Source organism: Pezoporus wallicus, unplaced genomic scaffold (assembly GCF_028554395.1).
Source record: "Pezoporus wallicus isolate ANWC-B61680 ecotype Strahan unplaced genomic scaffold, APGP_CSIRO_Pwel_v1 contig_4309, whole genome shotgun sequence".
In the NCBI taxonomy this organism is placed as follows: Eukaryota; Metazoa; Chordata; class Aves; order Psittaciformes; family Psittacidae; genus Pezoporus; species Pezoporus wallicus.
The window spans coordinates 2952854-2971685 of NW_026638191.1; the positions used below are offsets into that span (position 1 = coordinate 2952854).

Below are 18832 nucleotides of genomic sequence, written 5' to 3' on the forward strand. Positions count from 1 at the left end.
GACTCTGAACTGGCCCTGCACTGCAGCCAGAACCATCAGCTGACAGACCTGCCTGCTCATGCTCTCCTCTTTGTATTTCCTCCTTCCTGCCTTGCCAAACTCGAGAGCTAAAACCTCGCAGCCATGGGCTGGCCCAAAAATGGGGTCAGAGGATGTAGGTTTAACCAGGGCTGCAAATTGAGAGCAAATGAAAGCATGTGAGCTCAGGGCAGCTTGGAGGTGGGGATGAAGAGGCCTTGATGGTGTTCCTCCCAGGGAACAGATCCCACCAGCCTGGCAAGTCTGGCTGGACCAGAACAGCCTCCAGCAGTGCGGAGGCAGCATGTGTCAGCCGCTTGCTCACAGCGCTGCTCCCTGGGAAGGTGCAGCAGGGAGACACAGAGCTTCCTGTCTAGACCCCAGTAATCACCGTGAGGAGGAGTTTGCACGCAAGCTCCTGCTCTTTCTCCTGGGATTACCAAAGCAGAAACCGAGGCCCAGCTCCTTGGGCAGGGACACCTCGCTTCTGCCACTCATCCTGGAAAATGTCGCGGCTTTCTGCTCCTTGCTCCTACATGATTCCAGCTGCTGGGTGGGAGCCAGTGGCTGTGCTGGCTCTGCATCACTGGCTGTCACTGTGCAGGATCGCTCAGGAATCCTGTATCCCCCCAGCTGTGGGTGCAGGGTTTCACGGGACACTCCCTGAGCTCAGTGATGAGTCTCTCTGGAGGCTACTTTTGGGAGGGAGGAGTAAAAGCATCAGGACCAGCCCAGATCCTTTTGCCCCAGAAATTACGTGACCAAGGAGAGTGACTGAGGGATATACAGATTCCCTGAATCCTCATCTGCCTGAGGCTGCAGGTGGTGATTAAGTAAAGAAATGGCATTAAACCACATCCCTTTGCTATGAGCTGTGAAGCTCAAGCACCCAGGGAGGGCAGAGCATGGTACTGTGCAGGAGTGGGCATTGTGGATCGCTGCTCATAGCCATGAGCACTCCTGCTCAGCACCAGGTCAGTGTGGACCTCAAATGGTCACCAGCATGGCCTCCTAACTCTGGAAGTGTCTCTTGCAGCCTGGTGGGCACAAGGGGGAGTGTGGAGGACAGAAGGGCAGAGCTGTTCATAGCCTAGTTCCATTGCACTAAAGAATAATGGTTTAGTAATGAATGTGTGGAAGTCAGCTCCGTTGATGCCACTCTGCAGTCAGTGCAGTGAGCAGGAGCTCAGACCCACTCGGGATTTCTGGGACTTGTCTCTGCTCGCAGCCCCTGGATTCAGTTCCCTGGCAGTGACCCCTTTGCTGTCTGTTGGGGCAGTGGCAGCAGCCCTCATGCGTCAGCGGGTTGCAGGCAGCAGGAACCCACGCTGCCTCCTCACCCTGCAGCTCCTGAAAAGCAGCTCTTGTGCCTGGGGACCGTGTGAGAGGGACAAGGAGCCCTTTGCCGTACCCACGGCCCTCGTTGTCGCTAACAGCTTTCACTGTTTGAATAAAAGCCCTTCGCAGTTCAGAACTGGGGCTGGAAGGGATGTCCTCATGGCACGGGCATTTCAGCTGAGTGCACAGATGTGTCACTGCAGTCTGCTGTGAGGGAGCCGAGGGGGAGTGATGGCAGCAGAACTGTGCTAATGAACTTCCCTTCGGGGCTAAGGGGGCTTGCAGGAGTCAGGGGGAGGCTGTCAGGGGGCATCAAAGGAGGATGAAGAAAAGATGGAGAGAGCAGGTAGCTGGTCTCTTTTCCAAAGGAACAACTGGTAGGACAAGAGGTAATGGCCTCAAGCTTCAATTTCTTCACAGAGAGGATGATCAAGCATTGGAACAGGCTGCCTAGGGCAGTGGTGGAGTCGCCGTCCCTGTGAGTGCTCCCAAACCATGTAGATGAGGGCCTCAGTGACATGGTTTAGTTGTGGCCTTGGCAGTGCTGGGGAATGGTTGGACGTGATGATCTTGAGGGTCTTTTCCAACCTGAATGATTCTGTGATTCTGTGGTCAGCTTCACAGTTCCTGCCTGTCGCCAGCACAGTGCCTGTGTCCTCTGGCTCATGAGCCCCCTGGCCACACCCCCCATAGCAGGAGGCTGCTGGTCCATGGAGGCCAGTGTGTGCTTGGATAAAGGCTGCAGCCTGCGCCCATGGGTGCTGCTCTGCTCTCTCACGGGTCCCTCTGTGGAGCTCTCCCCGTGTTCTCCACAAGCCCAGCTCTGGGAATCTTCCCCAAGGGTCCCCCCCCCAGCTCACAACCAAATGCATTTGGAGATCGGTGCCCAGAGCAAGGGCTGCCCATTCTCCCCCAGCAGCGTCTTCTGCCTGCCTGGCCTCACCAGAGACTGTTGTGTCTGTTGTTTGGAAACCCAGAGAAAATAGTCAAAAGAGCCAAGTGCTGATTTTTCCAGTCACCTAGGAGCACCCAGACGAGCAGGAAAAAACGCTGTGTGCTGAATTCCTATCTTGGGATGCACAGCTTCGGGCTGCTTCCCTGCCAAGCTTCTCCTAATTAAAGATGATTAAGGAAACACACGTATTTGGTGATGATGCCAGGGAATTTCTGATAGAAAGGAGGGTCTGGTTTTAGAAAACTGGCCCAGCTGGGGGAAAAAAGAGCCTTTTTTACCCAAGTGCAAAAGGACTTTGCTGTTGAATCCATAAGGAGGCCTCAGCATGTTAATTCGTCTCTAGGCTCCAAGCCTACAGGATCTGATTTGATTTCCTTCCTTGCTATGGTTAACGTATCCCACTTTTTGCAGCACTGCTGTTGGAACGGCCCCAGCAGCTCTGAGGAGGGTTCAGAGGGAACAAAATTCAAAGGCTGTATAAGTGTTGCAGAGGCTAAACATTAACGTTTCTAGGCTGCCTCTGGGAATGAATAACCGCTGTCCTCGCCCTGGGAAACGTGCAGGGACACGCGTGCCCTCCGCAAGCTGCCTGCAGCAGGTCCGTGCAGTCAGTACCAGGGTGAGCCTTAACTCTCCTCTGGGTTTTCTACCTTGCAGCAGAAGAAGTCGTACCTGGAGCGGAGCGTGAAGGAAGCAGAAGATAACATCCGGGAGATGCTGATGGCAAGAAGGGCACAGTAACCGTGCGGCTCCCACTGGCCTCCTGCGACCCCCTTGGAGTGGTTTTGGGCACCTCTACCCAAGCGTGGTCACTGCTGCCCACTGTGTGTGCTCCTGTGGCAGCTCCAATAAAATCGCTGTGAAGCCTGGGCTCCATTCCTACTTCTACTGACAGATTGAGAGCTGGGCTGGGTCAGCCTGGAGAAGAGAAGGCTCCATAAGGGGAGACCTTAGAGCAGCTCCGGTGCCTAAAGGGGCTACAGGAAACCTGGAGAGAGGCTTTGGACAGGGAATGGCTTTAACCTGCCAGAGGGGAGATTCTGTGCTTGCCTGCCGCCTCAGCGTCTGCTCTGCCTGTGGGGATTTGATGGAGAGACGAGCAGGTGCTGGGGTTTGGGTTAGCGCTGTTTGGCGCATCCCGCTTCACTCTGAGGAGCCCAGAGCTCTTGCCTGCTGATGCTGGACCCAGGTCAGACTGGCTGCTGTGTGCTGGAGTGGAGTGGCTGGTAGGGCAAGGCAGGGCAAGGCAGGGCAGGGGCAGCCATCGCAGGCACCTCCAGGTCCAATGCGTGTGGTCATTGGCTGTGCCTCAGCAGTAACAGCCCCGATTCCCTCCCTGCACCCGGCCTGACAGAGCCCCGTGGAGCAGCGAGCTCATGGAAGGCCAGTGCCACCCTGTGCTGCGTGCTTGCAATGCACCAGCCCGGCCGCCTCCTTCCCTTGCTCCTGGCTGAGCTGAAATAGAGCCTTCAGGGATGTCTCCTCTCTTGCCCATGGGTTCTGTTGTGCTCTGGGCTGGCCCTTTGCCACCCGCTTCACCTCCGATCCCGTCACCTCCTCACTGCCTGCTCTGGTCTCATCTTCAGTGGCACTCGCACACCTGCCCTATGGACACCGGGGCCCATGTGCTGATCCCCCCCGTGCACTCACCCCTGCACACACACAGTGGGGGCCCTCACCCAGGACAGAGCCTGAGAGCCGCTCAGTACAATTGGACAGTGCCGGTCATCTACACCCAACCCGTCCTTTCATGCCTGCACCTCGCTGCTTTTCCACACTTACTGCTCCCCAGTTCACCTGCACCTCTGCAGCCCTTCCCGATGAAGTGTGCGAAATGTACCAGGGTCAGGCCCTGTGGCACGGAGCACAGGGCGTTGCAGGGTGTGTGACTGCAGCCACCGGGTGCTTGTGCTGGCTGTGGGTGTGAGTGAGGTGGCTGCACAGGGCTGGGGTAGCTCATACGTGGCAAAGCCATACCTGGGGTCAGCCAAGGGGGGTGGGCTCACAGAGCACTGTGTAGAGATGAGGGCTGCAGTGAGGGGGAAGCCAGGCAGGCAGGAGAATGGGCCCAGCTGAACACCCCACCTTTACCCTTCCCCGCAAGGTGGGTGCACCGGGGACCACCCTTCCGAGCCCTAAGCTGCCAGGAGGTGACCGCGACCGTTCAGGAGCCTAGCAGCAGAGCTGAGCTCAGCCCTTAGCCAGGGGCTTGAATGCTTCTGAGGCGTGGCTGCTGTGAGGGGCCCTCAACCACCCAGCCAGAGCAGCACAGTAGCATTGCCAAGACCCATCGGAGGCGTGCAGTGTGCCTGGGCTGTGCCAAAGGCAGCGGCACCACCCCAGGGGGAACTCGCAGACTAAAGCAGGCAAAAGAACCCAGCAAAGCGCTTGTGAGGCCTGAGCAGAGCTCGTGATGTGGCAGCCGGAACCCTCAGATACCGTTAAGACTGCCAGTGCTGCTTGTGCTGGGCCAAGGGGCAGGCTGGCTGCCGAGTGCTGCAGCAGGGCACCTGGTGACACCGGGCAGGGGCAGCGGCAGCCATCACAGGCACCTGCAGGTCCAATGCCTGTGGTGATTTGTTGTACCTCTCACAGCTGAGCCCTGTCCCTACACTGACGCTAGGCCCAGGCCCATGCAGGAGCAGGTGAGCAGAGCTGCTGCATCCACTGCAGCACAGGAAGAGCTTTCGGACCCAGACAAGTGCAACTCCTCACTCAGCTCAGCTCGGGCCACCCTTCCCTCTGCTGCCAGGTCTCAGGGGGGCTGGATACACCATACGTGAATGCTGAGTGCAGCTCCCGGGGAAGCCCTGCTCCAGAGGGTACAAGGTGACAGGGGATCTGCAGCAGCACAAAGCACAGCCAGCATGTGTGTCTACCAAGATCAGTTTTGCTCCCAAGGCAGGAGGATAGGAGCAAACCAGGGCAGTGCACAGCTGGGTTGTGACAAGCAGCAAGTTTCCCCTCTCTGCCACGGATACAAGCTTTTTATCCCTCTTCTGGCCAGGCATGCCACAAAACAGCTTCAGCTCTAAATCCTCAGCACTAAATTAATCCATGGCCTTGTTTCTTCTTCCCCATTAACTCACCCCCCACAAGCCTATAGATGGTGGATCACTGCTCAAAACAGGGTCAGCCCCGAACGAGCAGAGGGATGAAAACCCGGCTGCGCTACGCACTGGAGGATGAGGGGTCGGGGTGCCAGGCACAGGCATCCCACAACAGCTGGTCCCACTGTGCTCCCACAGCTCATGCATTGGGATGCTGCAAAGAATCCCCCAGATGCTGGTAACGGGGGCCAGAGGTGCCCAGCCCAGACCCCTGCGAGGGGCTGAGGCACCAACTGCTGCTGGAAGCCACGGCCATCGCTGGTGTTGCAGTCAGCAGCAGGCAGCAGCGGGGGAAGCACACCCTCTGCGGGACACATTGAGTGAAACAGCCAGGACCTGGTGAAGAAAATCAATTGTTGGCTTTAATTATTGCGTACGTCTTCATCTCTAGGACTAGGAAAATTTCAACTGATAAATATACATTTCATAGGAATGCCTTTGGCTGAAAGACACCATTAGCACATTCTTCAAAGTTACAACAAAAGTCTTAGAAATGTTAAAAAGGGATTTTTGTTTTTTCCTTTACTAAAATAAAGAAGTGCACCCCCCATCCCAACAAGGCGCTAGGACTGACAGACGGGAACTCTTGGCTGTGCAAAGCAGAGTGTTGATTACAGTAACAGAAAGGAGTTAGGGCAGGAGTGGGGAGCCTGCATAGCACTCAGCGAGAGGTTCTGGAGGCGGCTGCGCGCGGTCAGGTCAGCATGTCCCAGAGGCAGCAGCAGCACAGCGCGGTCCAGCACGCCGTCAGGCAGGCGTTCTCGCCGGAGTCGTCCCTTCGCCGCTCCTCCACCACGTACACTGCAGGGACACAGAGCTCCATCAGCCTCAGCGCCGCACAGAACACCCACAGCACCCAGCCACATCATGGAATGGGCTGGAACCCAGTTCCAACCCCCTGCCATGGGCAGGGACACCTTCCGCTAGACCAGGTTGCTCCAAGCCCCGTCCAACCTGGCCTTGAGAAACCTGGTGTAATGGAAGATGTCCCTGCCCATGGCAGGGGGTTGGAACTGGATGAGCTTTAAGGTCCCTTCAAATCCAAACCATTCTGGGATTCTATGATTTATGCTTTTTAGATGTTTTAAACCCATCAGAAGTTTTAAACTAGAGCCACCTGTTGAGGACATAATTACAAAGCACGTTCAGAGCATGTATAAAGTGCTGTTACAAAACGCTTAATGGAGTACTTAACAAAATGGCTCTCCTAAACACGGGGCTGTGCGGTGGGAGATGGGCACTGCCACCACGTGTTCGCTCAGTGGCTCGTGTCGGATGCTGCCTCCAGCACCAGCGGGTCACAGCAGGCACCGCTCCTCCCTGCCAGCACCTTCAGCACAGCCACCGCCAGGCTGTGCTGGAAAGGTCTGCACTGAACCGGTTGATGCGCAGGCACAGCAGCCCAGTCAGAACAGGGCTAGGACAGAAGAGACGGCTGTCACCGGACAAACTGCCAGAAACTTTAACCATAGCCATACAGCATTAATGCTAAACCATACCCATATGCATAACCATAACCATGACCATAGCCATACAGCATTAATGCTAAAAACCTTTTCCACATAAACCAGTTGTGTGTGGGGCTTATTCTTATAAAAGCAGAACAGATCAAGATGGTCAACCATTCACTTACACCTGCCAAAGTGCATAGGGCAAAAACCAGTTCAAACGAAGGCTTAGATAAACTGTTCCCAGCCAAGCTTCTCAGTAAGCTGGAGACATCCTACACCAGTCCTCTCATTTTGGACACTGTGCAGCAGAAAGTCAGCTTCAAAGCACTCAACATAGTTACACAGAAGTCCCCAGTGAAATCAAGAGAACATGGTAGCACCTTCAGCCACATGTTAGCACCTTCAGCCACATGTTAGCACCTTCCTTCAGCCTATGCATTAGGGCTACTTTAAATGCAGCAGATCCCCTGTGAGCAGCACAGTAAGAGACAGCATAACAAAACCCTAGGCATCTTACTCAAACCTCTCAAAATCATGTTGTTAGGAAGCCTTGCTCAACATGTAACTGACACAATCTACCCAAGATCTTCCCAACTTGCTTCAACCAGAAGTTTTCCATAAACAGAAATCTGGTTTTCTACTAGAATGGATTTACCAACAAAACCCCAACCCAAAATACACCAGTTAAGGTAACCACTGGTTTTCTATGGTCCTTAGCAGAAGCCTGAATGTCTCCAAACTAAAGCCACCCACTTTGCTGTGGTGAGCCTTACTGGGGACCTCATTAGCTGCTTTGTATCTCTCTTTTGCCCAGGGTCAGATGCTCCAAAGACCTCCTGTGGCATGCAAGGGTCCTTGCCACCATGGGCAGAAGCCCATTAGCACTTTGGGACTGGTGGTCTGATACTGAAGAGAAACAAGGGCTGTTTCCCTGAGGCAACAAGCAGCACTCAGGTTAGGCTTGAGTTTTGATGCCTCCATTGCTTTTTCTGAAACAGGATGGGAGAGGGAGTAAATTGAGCAGACCCTCCCAGCTTCTAATCACCCTTAAGGAGCATAGCACACAATGAATCATGCTTACCCCCAAAATGGCTGCACTCCCTGTAATCACACAGTACCAGCCCGTGCAACCCAGTGCAAATAACTCCCACGTTGTTTTTAAAACAAATACTACAATACCTTGTTATTTCATGCATAGTCTGCTTTATCTTAAGCATACACATTTTGTTTCTTTTCATACCTAATTGATGCGTTAATCATTAGCTCCATGAGGGAAAGGCATAGGCAGCACTTTTCACCTGGTTTGGTATTGTGACCTTAGACTGTAGTGCTCCTTATCGCAGTGCTTTAATGGGTCTAAAAGGCTTTGATGACAGAACCAGCCCATGCTGTCCAGGGACAAATCTCCCTTTAAGGTACCAATTTATCCACACAGGAGCCCCCCAGAAAGCCAACAGCGATGGCACTTGAGAGCCCTCAAGCTCTGCAAGCCCTCATTTGCTCCATGCCACTGGGTGCCATGGCTCTTTACATAGGCATTTCAGGTATGACATGGAGGTAGAGAGCAAGCAACAGCTCACCTCAGGCAAGTCAAGGTGCAGGCTCAGCTGCACGGGGAGGAGCGAGGTGTGTGCACCCCTGGGTCAGCCCAGCCTGGCACCAGCCAGCTCCACGGACTTTCCTCTTCCAAAGGTGAAAGGGCAAGAGAAAAGCAGTAAGTCTTAGAGTTACAGAATGGTTTGCGTTGAAGGCACCTTAAAGCTCCTCCAGCTGCAACCCCTGCCATGGGCAGGGACACCTTCCATTAGAGCAGCTTGCTCCAAGCCCCTGTGTCCAACCTGGCCTTGAACACTGCCAGGGATGGGGCAGCCACAGCTTCTCTGGGCACCCTGTGCCAGCACCTCAGCACTCTCACAGGGAAGAGCTCCTGCCTAAGAGCTCATCTCAGTCTCCCCTCTGGCAGGTTAAAGCCATTCACATTGTCCTGTTCCTCCAGGCCCTTGTCCAAAGGCCCTCTCCAGGTTTCTTGTAGCCCTTTTAGGTATTGGAAGAGTATTAGGCCTTGAAATTTACTTCTCCTTTAGGTCCACCTGTGTGCAGCACAGAGCCACCTCACATGCAAACAGGTTACTTGCACTCCTAGCTGCTGTAAGCTACTAGGCAAGGCCTGGGGCACAGAAGAAGCAGCAGCAGGAAGCAGTTCACCAAGCACTGTTCCTGCAGACCAAAACTCTTCCTGTGGTATCTGAACAGCTCTTTGCCAAAGTCACAGCTATGGCAGAAGTATTCTTCATATTCTTCATTCAGAAGCTCAGAGCAGAAGCATTAATACCAGTCATTTGTCCGGGAGGAAGCACACAGCAGAGAAAGAACCAAAAAGCCCTTCCCCACCTGTGAATAAAGTGGTTTTTATCACAAGCACCAAGAGCTTTGTTTCCACTTGTGCAGGCAGCAAGAAGTCTTGCTTAAAACTGCACACCACCATTTTAATAATAGTTTCTTCCAGGGTTAAGTGCTGCCTGCAGCAGATCGGTAAGTCAGGTCAGCCTGTGCATCTGGTTCTACCTTCCAAACATTCTTACCTAAGTCCTTCCTTTGGAAAATCTTCATGTTCAGGATGAAGGCCAGAGAAGGGAAAGTGAGCAACAGAACAAGGGAATGAGCAGGAGCCAAGGGACGCAGATGGGACAATGACCAGAAAACAAGTGTTTCTGAACTGCTTTTTGGGATGCACACCCTAGGTCTGCAGATCCAGCACTGCAGGAGGAAGGAACACCCAGCACTGGCCTCTGGGACAGCCACGTGTCCTGGAGGAGATCCCAAGCAGGCAGCAAATGCGGAAGAAGAGATGCATGACCGGGAAGTAGAGACCAGAGGACTTCAACTAAAACCTTCACACTAGCTGCCACTAAGGCTGCTGTCTACCCACAAGACCTCCAGGGCAGAGCCTGGGTGCAGATGAGATCTAACTCCCTTGGCAAGAAAGGCATTGCATTGTTCCCTCTCCTCTCTGGGAATATTTGCTCATGCTTAACAGCTTTATGCCTGACATGTCACATTCCCAGGCCCCCCAACTCCTTCCTGCGCTGAGGCTCTCACTGTACACACAGTCCCTACAGAGACCATATTCAGATTTCAGGAAATACCTTAGCACGCTCCTGAAACAGATACCAGCCAGAGCCAGATGGAAACACAATAGCCTACTTCCAAACAAAAAAGCTCCCAAAGCTGCAAAACACTCAGAACAAGTTTGACAATCCGCAGCTCTAAACACAAACAGCTCTGAGCACCTGAGCACAAATCAAGTAGAAAGGAAGCAAGCTGTCAGTGAGTAAGGGTGGTCTCGCCTGCAAATCCCCTCTGCCAGGGATAGCTGCAGACCTAGCCCAGATTTCAGCCCGGACTCAAGCAGAAGCAACTAACGTACAATGACCCACGCTGGTATCAAGCCTGCCCTCCTCCGTGGCCGCATGACTATATTCAGCAGGTTATGAAACATCCTGCCCCTCAGTTCTCGCATGTCTGAGCAGCTCTCACAGTCACCCTAGAGAGCTGTTTCAGCTTTCAGGGAGCTAAAAGGCAACATATTGCAGAGAAATTACCATGCCAGTGTGCCAAGTGAGAACTTTCCAGAACCAGCGCTGCACTGGCCACATTTCACACCAGGGTAAAGCCATTCTCCTTTCACATATCATATGTGCTTCAAGCATGGGTTAGGTTTGATCATAAACAGTGCAGAAGATGTTCTTGCAAGTGAGCTCAGGGCTGTGGAAGAGGCGAGTTTCCTCACCCAAACACAAAGGGGTGGGATTCAGAGATCTTAGAGATGATGGCAGTGCTACTTATCAGCATTTATGGAGTATAGATGTGCCCAGGAAGATTTAACATCACTAAAAAGCAGGGCTATAGGCACTCCTTGTAGAAGAAAGGCATACCTTATGTTGTACTCGAGTCTCTGCATCAGTCAGCTCTCCAGAGCACTATAATCCCCATCATACAGGTTAGAAAGCGTACAAGAGAGGCACCAATTAAGAAATCAGCTTCTCCCCAGCTCAACAGTACAGTAATTCAGGGCTTCAGACCCTTGAGTTTTCTTCTAGACTGCAGCAGATGCAGAGATCTCCCAAAGCTACAGAATTTGAGAATTTCCTCTAACTTAAAAAGAAAAATAATCAGTGAAATCTTCATTTACTGTTCAAGCAAGGAGGCATTTCCCACCAAGTCAACTGCAGGGCTAAGAACAGCACATTCCTCAGCTCAAGTGTTTTTATTGAAAATCAGCATCAGTCCTAGATTTAAACAAGACCTGGCTTGAAGGGATTTACTCAACAAAATCTCAGTCTTACAAGGGTCCTGCTAGAGTGGTCTGTGTAACAGACAGGGGGAACAAAGTCCAGTTTTAAAGCAAAGGCCACAGAGGGTGTTTACTCAGCAAGACCCTCCTCGAGTACCACAGTCTGTGCAGCACTTGCGGTGCTGGAAAAAGGCTCTACAGCAGCTGCTTCTCACCCAGACTGGGAAGGACTGCCTAGAACAGCAGCCTTCAATTTGGTCTGCTATGGAGCCAGCCTTCGCCTGGTTTACCCAGTTTGTCTGAGGCAGGTTTTCAGATACAGGACCTTAGTTCTGAAATCCTTTTCTTTGCATTGGGCTTTTCCCAGCTTATCCCCTCCTTTGGGGTTAAAAGCAGCCAAGGTGAGGTCAGATATCAGCCCCAGGACAGCACTGTTTGCCAGCAAACAGCCCCCACTGTTTGTGCAGTGAGCTGACACAAGGCAGGGACAGAGGGAGGTATGATACAGCAGTCCTGGGGGAGAGAGCACAGCAGGTTTTAATGCACACAGTTATAAGAGGACAACTGCCAAGTGAGACCTCTCTTTGGCAGGACACCAGCTGTCTGGAGTCACAGGTCCTGAGGGTTAACCTAAATGGAAATGCTTGGAAAGGGTCAACATACAGAGAGAAGGCCTGCTGGAATTGCTACATGCTGCCCTCCAAATAACCTGCTGAGGGAGGCTCAGCTTCACACAGCTTGAGAAGCATGGGGGTAACCACTGAAAGGCACCAGACAGCCTAAACGGAGTGATTAGCATCCCCTCCTTTGTACATATAGAGGAGAAATCCACTCCTTGAGCAGAAGGCAGTGACTGTGTCTAGGTGACCTGTTCATTCTTGCAGCTGGCCAAACATTAGGAGGCAGGCAGCATCAGTGTGACTATTACTCTTATCAGAGCCAGCTTTGCTGGCAATAGGTCAAATGCAGCACTGAGGTCTGTTTGCCCTGGGCTGGGGGAAAGGAAGGCTGCTGACAGAGCCTGGTGCCCTCTGGCACAGCAGGGAAGAACCTCACCCATTACGTTGTTATGTATTAGCAGGGGGGGCTGGGGAGATTAAACTGGGCAAATTGCTAACATCAGCCAGTGCTTGCAAAATTACTGTCACATCATACTTTGGCTCATTCCACTTCTTTTTAAAGCATGCCATTATCAACTGCATTACATTTCACCTCTAATTTACATAGACAAGAAAGCACCTGCTGACCAGTCACCAGATGCTGTGGTTTCTTTATGCGTTGATAACAAATTAATTGGGAATGAAAACACTGGTGGGGAAATGAGGTATTTTTTTCCTCCAAAGGAAGTCCCTGCTGCTCAAGGCCTGCCTCCTTACACTATGCTCCATGCAGGCACTGTCCTTCTTCTGTGTGTGTTTCCCAGCCTTGTTCTACTGCAGACGAGTTCCCTTTACCTACCCAAACCACTGTGTGACACTAAATGGCAGATTATGGTCTTTCAGAAGCTCATGCCTGGTCAGACTTCATGTGCACAGACAAAAGGTATCCTTTGGTTTACACAGCGGGAAAGATGCAGACAGAAATCAGCACAAATCAGTTCAGAGATAGAAAGCTGAATCAGATACTGTGAAGGATAACATCCCTCAGGCTCAACATATAAATTACCAGCTCTGTAGGTAAAGGTCAGGTTGTTTATTTCTGATGGCCAAGTCAATTATTAGCCCCTGCAAGATACAAGAGGTGTTGTTTCTTTGGAGACTTTGCTATTGGTAGCCTGGGCAAGCCCAAACCCCAGCTATCAAAACACCTAAACCCATAGTCATGAAGCTGTGTGTGCCACCTCAGCAAGTCACCGAGCCTCTCTGGCTCACTGCTCCTCCACCTGGAGGAAAAAACATAGGCTTCAAGACCTTTTACACCCAACAGTGCGGAGGCAGCTAGGGTGACTGAGGAGGTGCAAGCTTGCACACGTTGGACTCCATCTGTGCTGGGAGAAGGGGTAAAGAACAACCAGCTGCCATTATTACCTCCAGTCTCCCTCTTCTACAGGGCTGTAATTCATGGAAGTCATATGGCCAACAGCACTGTCTTCATGTATAAACCACAAGCTGCAACTCAGACCCTCACCATGGCTAACTAATCCTACACAGTCTGGAGCGGAATATACCTGTTCTTGTTCAGCGCTGTTCTGACTCCACTTTCCTCCAACAAGCCTTTATAGATGTGCCCCTATTTACTGTCATATTGAAAAGATTACATCCTCCATCATCTATTTCTACCAAAGTCATTGCTGCCTTAACAGTAATAACTTCCTCTTTCCAGCCTAGATGTTACCTACCCTTGCCAAGCATGACCCCAACAAGAGGGACAGAACAATACGGCCCAGGCTTACAGCTCTCACATTCTGAGGATGCAGAGGGCCAGGTGCTGCTGCTGGGGAGATGCATGGCTGCAGGATATGGCTGCAGAACATACCCAGTGCTGCTCAGCCTCAGGAGGCCGTAACAGCAGCCTTGGAAACAAGGCTCAGTGGTTCATGACCTCTTCTGCAGCATGAGGGATGAAACCAGCACTAAGTTTAAGCTGTTTCCCTGTATCATCTCAAGAGTGAGCTACATGAGGTTTTTTTTCTTCTCCAAGGGCCAGACAGGCCACAAATTGTTAGATTAAATCACACCATGTCCCATGGCAACAACAGTATGTGAAGAACGACCTTAATGTGCAACGGCCAAAAGATAGCTTTGTACAGTGGCAGAGGCCTCAGGGGAACTGTCTGAGTCCTGACAATTCTCCATTGTGTCAGCTTCAATACCCACTTTATCAACCAGTCTTTACAGCAGCAGTACCTGAAGTACCAGTGCCTCACGCAGCTGTAAAGCAGTGACTTAGGTTTTGATTTGAGGTACATGTCAGTCTCATTTCTGTACACCCAGGTTAGTCTGTTCATGACCATGCCAGATATGCAGCACATACAAATCCTAACTCTCCCTTCCCTCCTGACAGAGCTCCAATCTAAAGCACAGCGCCTGGACAGCACCTCTACAGAAGCGCTCCCCACATTCCCTCCTGCAAAACAGCCTCTTTGGGAGCTTTTGGTAGCCCAAGGCAGCCAGAACAGCTATAGGTACTTCAGGCTCTTCTCCAGAAGAGTTTGTTGTGATATTCACTGCAGTGGAGGAAGAGAGGTGATGATGGCTCCTGGCTTCCCAGCCTGGATGAGTATTTTTATCACTGAAGAGCTGAGGGGGCGAGTTACATCCCCATGATGTATGAGCAGAGATTTTACAACCTGCGAAGCCTGTGAAACAGTGACATGAATAAACTTGGTCTCTAGGCAAGCGCCCTTGCCAGCAAGATAAAAAACACCCCAAGGTAAATCCAACACTTTCCATGGGGAAAAGGCAGAGACTCAAACCAACCTTGCCGGAATCCCAGAGTTGTGGAGGTTGGAAGGGATCTCTGAAGATCAGAGAGTCCACTACCCTGCTTAAGCAGGGTCAGTTCCCTCTTCATTCCTCCCCATCAGGTATTTATACACCTGGATAGGCCCCTTTGAGCCTTCTCTTCTCCAGGCTGAACAGTCCCTCCTCTCTCAGCTTCTCATATAAAGATGCTCTGGTCCCTTAGTAATCTCCTTGTCTGCCCTCTGACAACTCAAGCCTGCACCAAGGGCTGCAGCAAGCCCCATAAGAGTCATGGATACCAGAGTAAACCAGCATACCATACTGAGTACATACACAGCTGGAGCAGCTAGCTGCCAGGATGTTACATTGTCCCCTTTCCCCTCCTCAGAAATCTGGGGTTTTCCACGGAACAGTAATAGCTTCAGAAAAAAAGCAGAAGACCGGGAACGATTCCAATATATCACTTGGACAGATATTGATGGGCTCACGAAAACTGATGACCATTAATTTAGTAGGAACTGTACATTTGTAGGGGTTAGAACTCGATGAGCTTTAAGATCCCTTCCAACCCAAACCATTCTATGACTCTATGATTCTTCGATAAAGCCAGCAGAAAGCATATATAACAAGCTCAGCATAAGGATTCTCTTGAGCTACCAGCACTAAGGATGTTCAGCAGTATCTTCCAACAGCCAGAGAACTGCTAGAGACGCAACAACAAAAGCAAGCAGGAAAACAGGCTATCAACAATCACTCCTTCAAGCAAGCCTCCACCTCCCCTATCCCTGCAAGGGTCAGACACTGGTAACCACATTGTGTCAAGGTCAGCATGCACTCACACTTTCACAAGCCAGAAAGGGTCATGATGACATGGCACCACAGCTGCCAGGCTTACCTGTGTTTTTAGGCCCATCTGCATAGACTGGTCCTGGAGGTGGAGGAGCATTCTGCCATCCATACTGGGGATAGCCTTGGTAACCCGGCTGGCCTGGCTGGTAGGGCCCGGTGGGTCCAGGAGGATAGCCCGGGTAGGGGCCAGGAGGACCACCTGGCTGCTGTGCATAGGGTGGGTATGGGGCGGTGGGGCCCGGGCCGGTGTAGGGTGGAGGGTTGTCGTAGTTCATATGCGATGCAGAATCTGTCCTGCAGAAGAAGGAAGACAAACACAAGAATTGGTTTGGCTTTTGTCTGCTTCATCCATGACCATGCAATCCCCATTTCAGGTTGCTCTCAAGTGTGAGAAACAGACCTCAAAATACCTGAGTAAAAAAGAGAGTTTATCTTTTAACCCTATCACAGGGCCATAGACTGAGTTGAAGTGATTTCTTTCAAGTGACACAGCAGAGTGACTTGCTGCTCTCCAATCACGTATCAGCTGTTTCACCCTAAGACATTTAACAGTCTTGTGACTGCAAAGCAAAATCCTCTGCTTCCACTCGGGATTAAATTGCTTTCAAGAGAGATTTAGAAGTGATTACTTCATGTTTCTCTCTATATTAAAAAGAAAGCCATGCAGAAATGTCCCAGACACGTTCGATAGCCTTAACAGAAGAAAGAGTGAACATAAATGTCCATTACACTCCTGCTAATTGTTACAAGTTTCTAGACCAGCACTCTGGAGCAAGGCTGTACGTGAACAATTTCCTGATGACACTCTAACCCAGAACATCTCGTATTTTTCCAGTAATATGCAACAGAATCATTAAGCCACGAGCAATCAGGACCTTGGACGCAGTCTCATTCAAAAAGCAACATTAAAGACAGCTCAGAGAATTGATGTTCAGAAAACCTATCCAATGTATTAGTCATGGCACAGCCATCAAAAGACAAGACTGTCACAGTAATGCAACTTAAATTAATCTCTGAGCACCATGACTAAGCAAACCATTTCTTACATTAAGTTTCTGAAACTTCTCCCTGTTTGAGAAACAGAAGTGTCCTTAATACCATGTGTTCAGGAACCATTCTCATTGCAGCAACAGTACTCTGCTATTTTCTTTTGACATTACAGGGTGCAGAAGGTCACCATTTCCTCCCACATCCAACAGGCTTTAGGAGAAATACCAGGAATATAATTTGCCCTGTTGAAGTTTGCTACTGCCAGCACAGAATCCCAGACTGGTTTGTGCTGGAAGGGACCTTAAAGCTCATCCAGTACCAACTCCTGCCACGGGCAGGGACACCTTCCACTGGAGCAGCTTGCTCCAAGCCCCTGTGTCCAACCTGGCCTTGAACACTGCCAGGGAAGGGGCAGCCACAGCTTCTCTGGGCACCCTGTGCCAGCGCCTCAGCACCCTCACAGGGAAGAATTTCTTCCTTATATCTAATCTAAACTTCCTCTGTTTCAGTCTGAACCCACTTCCCCCTGTCCTATCACTACAGTCCCTGATGAAGAGTCCCTCTCCAGCATCCTTGTAGGCCCCATTCAGATACTGGAGGCTGCTCTGAGGTCTCCACGCAGCTTCTCTTCTCCAGGCTGATCAGCATAGAGCAGGGGAGGTAGCAAGCAGGATCCTTTTTGGATAGTGCTGGAAAGGGCAGGCAGCTGGGCTAGGCTGACCTGGGTGCTCCATACTCTGTACCCGCTCTTGGTGATGTGCAGATTTTGAGTCCAGATGAGACCATTACACATCTCGACTGAGCTCTGGCATGACACAGATTACAGAATTTCACCTCTGTAACCCCACAGTGAGCCCAGAGCAATCATGTGCCAGGCAGAAGCCAAGTGAGTCAAGCCTCTGGGGCTATGTTTAGCTGCTGCAGTCCCTGACAAGGTTGCAGTGAGCTTTGCTTGTTTACAGCTTGCTATTTCATCACTGCAGAGACCGTCCTGCCCCAAGCAAAGATCCTCAGACTCTCTGCTTAGTTACACATTACTCCTGCCTGAATGTCGCCAACACAGTGCTGGCTGTTGCACACTCCCAGTTAACTGCTTAGGCAGTGCTGTTACATTTCAAATGAGATTTCTTAATGTTTTTGACAAGAGTTTTAACTGTTCAGCCAATGCCAGGGAGTAGAGGAATTTTATTTAGTTATTGTTTCTATTGCCCGGCCAGACAGACACTTAACTGCTCATCTTCAAATGGACAAGCACAACATACATTTAACTTGAGGCTCTTTAAGCACTGCACTGCAGTGCCTCTACCAAGTCTGCAGCAAGGAAATCCTCCCTTCGGAGCCCATGAAAGACAGGCAGCAAGCCCTACAACTCACTTTAATGCAACAAACTATTTGGGACATAATAGGTCACTAATGTTCATCTAACCTAAAAAATCATCCCAAAATAGCAGCCAAAAGCAAGTTCCCAGGGAAGAACAAGGCTAGAGCAAGTGTGTATATCATATGCATCAATTCATTTATCTACATTTGCCATTTTAGTGCTGTATCATTGCTATTTTAGTGCCGTAGCAAGGCTTAAAAGATGTTGCAATTCTTCAGTTGGCTGTGAGCTAAATTCAGGCAGTGGATAACTTAAACTCAGCCATCACATTGCTCCCTTGCCAGTGGGATATCTGTTGGGACCTGCAGGGGCATCTTCCACCATCAGGGCTGGACATTCACTCCTTCCCCTGCTCCCTTCAGTACCCAGGCATGGTGCCTACTCAGTGTGCTCTGACTGCCTGGTTTCTGTACAAGAACCCAATGTGGGACCACACCAAAAGCCCTCTGGAGAGCTGGTACAACTGTCAGTGGAACTACATGGTAGAAAAGCATCTCTGCAGAAAGGTCTGAGGTGGTACCGTTGTACAAGGCTGTACCTGGTAAAGCTTGGAAACCACTGAGCAAGTGTGATAAGGCAAGAGCCTGGCTAAAAGCAACAGCCCTGGGGATGAATGAAGAAAACTGCATCTACAGCTCTGGAGAAGAGCCTGAGAAACTGAACAGGCTCATTTAAAAACCCAAGTCTGAATATGGCTTGAGCAAACAGGGGACAGAAATACCCTTGAAACAAGAAAGAAATACCAGTGCCCTTTGAGTGTTCAGCAGCTCTGCTTAGAAATGTCAGACCAGGTTTTGAGAAGGAGGTAGGTTTGTAATGGGGGCTAGTAACTTAGTTTCTGCCTATTAATGTGATGACTGGAGAGAACTGGAGAGACTCCTAGAAGCCAGACAGATGCCTTGGTAGAGAACTCAGAACAACAGAGCAGCAGAAAAGATGCAGAATGAGATTAAGAAGGGCATATTCCACCAAGGCAAAAGTTACTTTTTTCCCCCCTTAAAGTTGAGGGTAAAGTAACACAACTGGGATTAGGCAAGCAGCA

At 50.9% G+C, this 18832-nt stretch overlaps 2 protein-coding genes across 2 annotated transcripts in view; one reads left to right on the top strand and one right to left on the bottom strand.

Annotated features, from left to right (window-relative positions):
• PFDN1 (prefoldin subunit 1) overlaps positions 1-3181 on the top strand; it is a 32013-nt gene extending 28832 nt beyond the window's left edge. The window contains exon 4 of the mRNA XM_057409895.1: positions 2969-3181. Coding sequence (XP_057265878.1) covers positions 2969-3052 — 84 coding nt within the window. The 3' untranslated portion in view covers positions 3053-3181. The remainder of the gene's footprint in view (positions 1-2968) is intronic.
• A 2580-nt stretch (positions 3182-5761) lies between these two features.
• Positions 5762-15713, bottom strand: CYSTM1 (cysteine rich transmembrane module containing 1). The gene is made up of 2 exons (XM_057409896.1): positions 15466-15713; positions 5762-6222 (listed from the first exon to the last, which is right to left on the bottom strand). The coding sequence occupies exons 1-2, from the start codon at positions 15692-15694 to the stop codon at positions 6116-6118; spliced, it is 336 nt and encodes a 111-aa protein (XP_057265879.1). The 5' UTR covers positions 15695-15713; the 3' UTR covers positions 5762-6115.
• Positions 15714-18832: the final 3119 nt, after the last annotated feature.